The 7780-nt window shown below is 50.3% G+C and overlaps 1 protein-coding gene across 1 annotated transcript; it reads left to right on the top strand.

Moving 5' to 3' along the window:
• The first annotated feature begins 1722 nt into the window (after positions 1-1722).
• Positions 1723-5146, top strand: FAM219B (family with sequence similarity 219 member B). Its single transcript, XM_007446692.1, has 5 exons — positions 1723-1921; positions 2125-2212; positions 2925-3002; positions 3443-3491; positions 4979-5146. The coding sequence occupies exons 1-5, from the start codon at positions 1723-1725 to the stop codon at positions 5144-5146; spliced, it is 582 nt and encodes a 193-aa protein (XP_007446754.1).
• The last annotated feature ends 2634 nt before the right edge of the window (positions 5147-7780 follow it).

Raw genomic sequence — 7780 nt, 5'->3', positions numbered from 1 at the left:
TAAAATGTTTTCTTAATATTTGTGTTTGTTTTTTATGTATTATTTGAAAAATACTATAAACCTATTACAGTACAGTACTATATAGCCAATTGTGTTAGTTGGCTACCTAGGCTAACTTTGTTGGACTGATGAACAAATTGGACTTACAAACGCGTTCTCAGAACAGAACTTGGTTGTATGTAGGGGACTTAATGAACATCACAGTAACAAAATAAAAGGATGAAAATGGTATGATCATCTCAATAGATGCAGATGTGATTAATTGGGAGATTGGGATTGACATATACACTAATATGTATAAAATGAATAATAAGAACCTGCTGTATAAAAAAATAAAATATATAAAAACATAATAAATAACAAATTCCAGGTTTACCACTTAACTGGTGAATTGACCAAATCTAAGCCTCATTTGCTTAATGGGAGTAACAGTGCTTCATTGGGAGGTTAGGAGGATTAAATATTAAGTTGAGCCACATGAAATTGCTGTGTCTGGAGGTCAAAAACAGCGGTGGAATCTACCAAAATAGCATTCCTTTGCGCTTCTGATTTTTCAAAAAATTTAGTCCTTTCCTCTTATCCTGTCTGCGGCATACTCCCGCTCAACTCTCTGGGTGGCCCTGGGGGTTCATAAGTTGCACACTGTTGACCTACCCTGTGGAAGCTAATAAATTCACCTTGGGACAGCCTTGTTAGATTTGGCAATTACTACAAGGATCTGGAGCTACTTTCCAGCCAGCCACAAGCACATCCCTTGGGGTCCAGAAACGTCAAGAGCCGTGACAGCTCCATGCCCCGACGCACACAAACGCAGCGCACTTTCTTTCTTAATATTTAGTTATTATTTATTTGGCTGCGCCGGATCGTCGTTGCTGCCTGTGGGATCCTTAGTTGCCTGGCATGCATGGGGGATCTAGTTCCCTGACCAGTGATGGAACCCGGGTCCCTTGCATTCGGAGCGTGGAGTCTTAACCACTGCACCACTAGGGAAATCCCAAACACAGCGCACTTTTGCTCTTCTTTCCAAGTCCTATTTTGTCCTTATCACCGTCAGACAGGTAGTGACGTTGGTTTCATTTTAAAATGTGGAAACTGAGGCCTAGAGAAGGTCAGGTCTCATCCAAGGTCTCGGGCACAGCGTGGTGTTGGAAAGAACGAAGGTTTGGCGTTACCAAGGCACTGCCTCTAGTTTGTGTGACCTCCACAAGGTCCTTGAACCTTTCTCTCTAGCCTGTTTCCTTTTGTAGAGACGGGAGCTAATACCTCCCCTTTGTCATACCGCTCTTTTCGGTTCAATCCAGCCTCTCCCCGGTCCGCCCTTGGGGAGCTCCGGCTGTGGCGAGAGGACCTGTGCGGAAACACTGCGGGGAGCGCGTGCGCGCCAGGGCCTAACGGGCTCTGAGTCTGAGGGCGCGCACCCGCAGCCCCCCGGAAATATCGATATTTAATTTCGACTAGAGACATAACTTGGCTTGACATCCCCAAGCTCAGGCCGACTACGAGGACCGCCGGGTGCTAGAAAGGAGGGACTGAAACAATCCAGCCCCCGGAAGGGCGGAACAGTTGAGCCAAACCTGCGGCAGGCGCGACCAGAAAGCTCAGGCCCTTACGGCCCACACTTGCGCGCCGCCATCTTGCTCGAGGAGGGACCGCCTCTCTCCCGGCTGACAGCTGGTTAGCCAGGAGGCGGGGCTCCGCGACTCGGCGGGGCGTGGCCAGGCGATGGCGACCGCTGAGCCCAGCGAGCCTGCGGTGAGGGCGTCTTTCCCGGCACCCCGGCCCAGTGGGACCGGAGCTGCAGGGCCGCCCACCGAGCGAAGCGGCATTGGAGCCCCCTGGCTGGGGAAGCGGAACCCGGCGGCTGTGGAGAAGCGGGGGCCGTACATGGTGGCGCGCGTGCCTTCCAGTCAGGCCAAGCTGCGTGAGTGCGGCCCGATGAGGGGTCTCTGCTTGGGCGGGCTGCCGCGTCCCGGGCGGGCTCCGGAGCGCCGCTGGGTCGACCCCGGAGGGGCTCCTACATCCCGCTCCCGCACCCGGAAGTCTGTTCGGAGAGCGGGCTCCTGGCATTTGGGAGGCACGGCGGAGTGGGGAACACCCCGCTGACCCGGTCCCTTTGACTTCCAGAGAAGCACCGGGACCTGGCTAAGGCAGTTCTGCGGAGAAAAGGCATGCTGGGGGCCGCGCCGAACCGCCCCGACTCTTCAGGGAAAAGGTCTCAGCAGGCGTCACCTCCTCTGTGCAAGCGTTTCCAGAGAAGGCCTTAGTGTAGTCTGGGAGACGGAGTACCCACGGTTAAGGCCCAGCTAGTGATGCCCCTAAGGCCAACCTGTCCGGTTCACTGTTTTAAAACGGGCAGAGGAACGACCTTGTCTTTCCCTTCCAGGATGTGATGACGTCAGGGAAGGAGCTTTGGAATAAGAGTTTTCGTCAGTGCCTAGGATCATTCACTGTCTAAATTAGGGGGGAGCATAGTGGCTGGGATCCCCAGGAGTGAGCATGGAGAGCAGTGTGGAAACAGCCAGGGCTGTATTTTTTTCTTAACAGACGGTAAACTGAGGGCTGGATGGGACCTTATCCAGGGCCTCTATTACAAAGATGAGCTAAAGCAGGTGAAGGAATTTGTCTAAGGACTTTGGTTTTTCTGTCCTCTGGTTAAATAAGGTGAGGAGATGGGGCTTTTCCTGATTCATGAAAGAGGAGGTGTGCTTTTGCTCAGGAGCAGCAGGGGGAGTGGTGTGGGGAAGTGCACATTCTGAGGAGCTGTGCCCAGATACATGGCAGGCAGTGGTGGCTGTCCAGACAGAAGGCAAGTCAGGAGTAGTGCAGTTTTTGTTTTTTTTTTCCATAAGGGTGAGGACTCTGGCTTTCCCTGTGAAATGCTGGCGTTTCATCTATGCTTGGTCTGTCCCCCCATCTCCCCTCAGGTCAGTGAAGTTTAACAAGGGCTATACTGCTCTTAGTCAGAGTCCAGATGAAAACCTGGTGTCCCTCGACTCTGACAGGTGAGTGCCCTCCTTGAAAATACCCCTTGGGGAGTGACGTGGATAAAATTTCAGATCACTTGCTTTGCTTATTCCCTGTCTCTTCCAAGACCTTTTGTGCATGTTCCAGGGCTGCTGCTTCAGAGCACTGTCTCTTCCCAGGATGGCTTGCTTAGAGGACTCATAGGTGATCTTGCTGCTCTTGGATTTGAAGCACCAACCTTGTCTGGGGGAATCATCCTGCCCTATTATGTCTGCACTGTTAGTGACAGTGACCCTGTCCCTGCTGGAGCCAATGGAAGGAGCCATTTATACTCATGGCAGATTATGGGTTTGAGTTATATGGTGTGTGGTCTTTGCTTCACAAGTCCTCCAGACTCCTTTGCATGCTGTGCACCTTGCCATTTGTAGCTGTGCTCCATGGGCATCTCCCCGAACTGACTGTCTTCCTTTTCTCCTAGTGATGGGGAGCTGGAATCCAGATACTCCTCCGGGTATTCCTCTGCAGAGGCAAGTCCAGAGCACCTTTCTGTGGTGGGGCCAGGGTGCAGGCAGTGTCACTGCCACTGCCACTGCCAAATGCTTGTCTGGTTCCTGCTGTATGCATGGCACTGTGCTAGACTTCCAGTCTGTTCTCCAATCTTCTACTCTGCCCTCTTCCTCCAGCAGAAGTTTAGGTGTCTGAGGAGCACTGTTGAAAGTCCAGGAGACCATAGACCCTTAGGGATGGAAATGACCTCACTAGTCTTCTAATCCAGGCCACCACTTAGAAAAGGAATCCTCTTGATAATCCCAGCTAAGTGTTTACTATCCTCTGCTTGTTTGAATGCTTCTTGTAATTGGGTAGTGAGTAGTGAGAAGTGAGTACTACTTTCAAGAAACCTTGCTGCCTGTCTTCCCCCACCGGCACACACAATTCAGGTAGCTCGTAGAGAAGTCTTCCTTGTTAATTGGAAGTGTCTCCTGCAGCTTGGACTTAGTGGTCCTAGTCCTGCCTCCAGTATCACACAGTAATTCTAGTCTCCCTTCTTTTGATTGTCTTTTATCTGAGATTAGCATTTCTGTCCCGCCCCTGGCCATCCTCCACCAAGCTTGCTTTCTTCCAGGCCAACTTCTGTTCCTTCAGTTGTTCCATCTATGGGAACTGAGACAGAGATAGATACTCCTGGGCTGGCCTTTTGGACAGTTTCCAGAGTGACTGGCCCAGACAGAAACACGGGGACGTAAAGTTCTGGCACGTGCGGCTTACTGCCTTTGACAGAGATGAAGTGCTGGGGACCTGACTGTATACCACTGGTATTTCTTCCTTATTCTCCTGGAACCCTTGGCTGCCCCCTGAGTTTCTGCCAGAGAATACAGGCAGTTTGAAAATTGTATCCTCCTTGAACCTCTGGGTGCCTAAGATTGTTAAAAAAAAAAAAAAATTAGCCAAGAACCAGAGAAAGTCCTACACTCTGCAGTTTCATTTTCCTTCTGCTCAGTGGAATTGGTGAAGCCGGGCTGACAGGTGCCACTTTGCAAGGAATGAGCTCTGTTGGCATCAAAGGATGACATGTCTAACTGGCAGTGCAGAAAAAGCTATTCCCCACCCCGTTCAACTCTAACCCATATTCCTCTACGCTTCTACCCGATTATTCTGTTATCATTGTTCCATGTTCTTCAGCCTTCATAGGGACCGATCTGGGTTCCCAGTGGGAATGGTCAGGTCTTGACTTTCAAACATAATCTGTAATCTGATATTTATATCAGCTTTCGCAGGATTCTTTAGTGAGGGCAGCTTCCCTGGCAGCTAGTGACAATGCAACCTGGATAGTACTGGCTCAGGCCCCTGGATGTCCCTCCCTGCTGGGTGAGGCACTTCCTCCTGTAATCCAGGGTTGTGTGGGCTTGGCCTGAGGGTGGAGCACGCATAGTAAGGAAATGTGGGTCTGCCTTTTGGGCAGCAGTTATTTCTGCCTTGTAACCTGGCTTATAGTTCTCTCCTCTCCTGCTCTTAGCAGGTGAACCAGGATGTGAGCCGGCAGCTGCTCCAGGATGGGTACCACCTGGATGAGATTCCAGATGATGAGGACTTGGACCTCATTCCCCCCAAGCCTATGACCGCCTCAACATGCTCCTGCTGCTGGTGCTGTCTTAGGGATGCTTCCTCCTGTACCCTCCAGTAGACATTACCCCCTAAGATGGACCCTGCTTACCATGACTGCAGGGTCCTGTTGGCCCTTCGTCGGTCAGAGTGCAGTGGGAACTGCTGTCAACCCCAGAATCACTGGAGACACTGACCCTCTGGGAAAGTCAGTGACCACAGTTACCCCATACCTGGTGCTTCTCAGGCCATTGGCCCCCATCTGGGCCACAGGGGATAGGTGGAATTCTGCAGTTTTCCTCTGCTGTTGGAGTGGTTGGAGAAACCACTTTAATAAGGGAAGGAACAGAGGAATTCTGGTTCTTAGGGTGAGTGACAAAGTTGGCTAAGAGAAAAACTTGCAGACATCTTTGTCACCATGCCGTATGGAGGGGAAAGGAGAGCTCCTGCGCCCAGGCTGTGCTGGGTATGTTGTGTGGAGGCAGAGAACAGCACCTTTATGGCTTGCAGCTGGGAGTCTTTGAAAAAGAATAACTATTTGGGACCAATCCAGTTCAAGAAATTCCATGTGCTTTCCTCCTCTTCCTGGCTCCAAGATGGGTTACCTGTTTGACCTTCAAGAGAACATAAAGCAGGACCCTTTGGAGGCCCTCTTCCACTTGTCCCTGTTTGACTGTATAGCAGGTTGCTTAATGGCACAACCTGATCAAGGCTTCCAGAATCCCTGGAAGCACAGCATTCCCATCTGGTCCAACTGTCTGGGTGAGCTTAGTAACTCAGTCCGTCCATCCTTAGAGAAAAACTGCTCTACTGTGTAGACAAAATTTGTCTTTCCTTGGTTGCCATTCTTCACCTTGGTCTTAGCTAGTATCTTCACCCAGTCCTTGAGCTAAGGTTGGGTGAAGGTTCTGGAGCTCGCCCCAGAAGCCTGCACTTTTTGCTTACCAGCAGAGGGAGCTGCAGGAGTAGTTAGGTGCCTTCCCATTTAACTTTATTTTTTCCCCCACCCTGGCCGCACCGCGGCTTGTGGCAATGTTGGTTCCCCGACCAGGGAGGGATGACACCCAGGCCCCTGCAGTGGAAGCGCGGAGTCCTAACCACTGGACAGCCAGGGAATTCCCCTATTTGACTTTTTACACTTGAGCAGCAATGGGTGAAAAGTATACTGGTGCAGATATGTGGGCTTTGACAGAGACAGAGGCTCACAGACAGGATGAGGAGGGACCTGTGAAAGCTGCCACGGCCCTCACCTGAGGAAATAATCTTGCCATTGCAGAGGGCCTCCCTTCACCCTAGGGAAAGCCATCCTGTTGCATCCAGATTCCTCTGACCACAGCATGGGCCTCACAGTGGATACTCAGGATTGGGCTTTACAGTAAACCTCTAGGTTCAATACAGCCTCTTTCAGTCCCCAGTATGAAAACACCAAAAGGCCGGCATCATCTCCCGTGACCCCCAGTAGATAGCATCTCTTGCTATACCAGACCTCTCTCTGAAATTTAATTATTTAGTGGTTCTTTTTTTTTGGCCTTACCTAAAACCAAATGGGACTGAATGGGAGTGGACAGGGTTCCCAGCCTAAAGGGTAGGGTCGTCAGGATTGAGGTGTGGCCCCAACTTGGGAACTTGCCCAGTCTGTTGCTTCATTTGGTTAGGACAGAGTAGCCTGAGTGTTTGACAGCTGCTGGGTGTGAGGATGGCAGCAGGACCCCAAGAACCAGGCCCTCCGGTGGTTGCTGTTATAAAGCCACACTGGTGTATTTGGCCGCACCTCTCCCCCAGAATGTTTCAGAGCTGGTTGACCCTGTGTGGAAGGCATTACCTTCGTAGAAAAAGTTGCAGGAACATTGTACAGCAAGGAAGGGTAGAAATGGTCGATTGCTTGGGACTAGAAGCCACAAATGTCATGAATAAAGCCTAATGTCACAAATAAAGGCACCAAGGTGTCTAGAACCAGACTGCCTTAATTAAAAGTGCTGGGTGTTTTGCAGGTGACAGCACTCTGAGGAGACAGGGAGGTATTCAGGCTTACCTCACAGATGGGAGTGGTACTGTATGGTGTTTACAGAACTCTTGGCTTAGGCTTCTATAGCTCTGTAAGTTTGTAAGAATAAATACAATCATGCTAGTTGAACCTGAGTCTCTGTGTTGCAATAGGATTTTTAACAAAGGCCTAGACCATGGTCATTGCCCCTTCTGAATTCTGAAATGAAGAAATAGCCTAATAGCCCCAACCGTTCTTCTGAGGACTGCCTCTCCTTTCTTCTGTTCCCAATAGGCGTAGTTTTCAGGCCTGCTCATTGGAGACCATGGATGGAATAGGCCTTTGCATATCACTTCTCATTAGAATGAATTCCCTTTGGCAGACCCTTTCTTCCCAGGTTTTTTGTTTTTCAGGGTTTTTGTTTTCCAGCTGAAGAAAATTTACCGGAAGCCAAAAAAAAGCCGAACAGATTGGCTAGAACTTTTTTGAAGGTAGTTTCCTGGAATTCCATTGTATAGGTCTAGTGTGGGCAGCAGCCCAGAAAGATTCTTTTGTGTGAGATTAATCCCTTACCTACAGGAAGGAGCTACTAGCCTGGGTCTCTGCTTAGTCTGGGGTGATAGCATCTAAGACTGCTAGTCAGAAACTTCAGTGGCAAAACACACAGCTGTGCAACCTCCTGGGTGTGTCCCACCTCTAGAGGGTAGGCACAGGGAGAGTAGATGCCCTCAT

This window comes from Lipotes vexillifer, unplaced genomic scaffold (genome assembly GCF_000442215.2).
Source record: "Lipotes vexillifer unplaced genomic scaffold, Lipotes_vexillifer_v1.1 scaffold242, whole genome shotgun sequence".
NCBI classification, from domain to species: Eukaryota; Metazoa; Chordata; class Mammalia; order Artiodactyla; family Lipotidae; genus Lipotes; species Lipotes vexillifer.
Note: the sequence above shows the minus strand (reverse complement) of the source record. Positions and strands in the feature narration are given on the sequence as shown.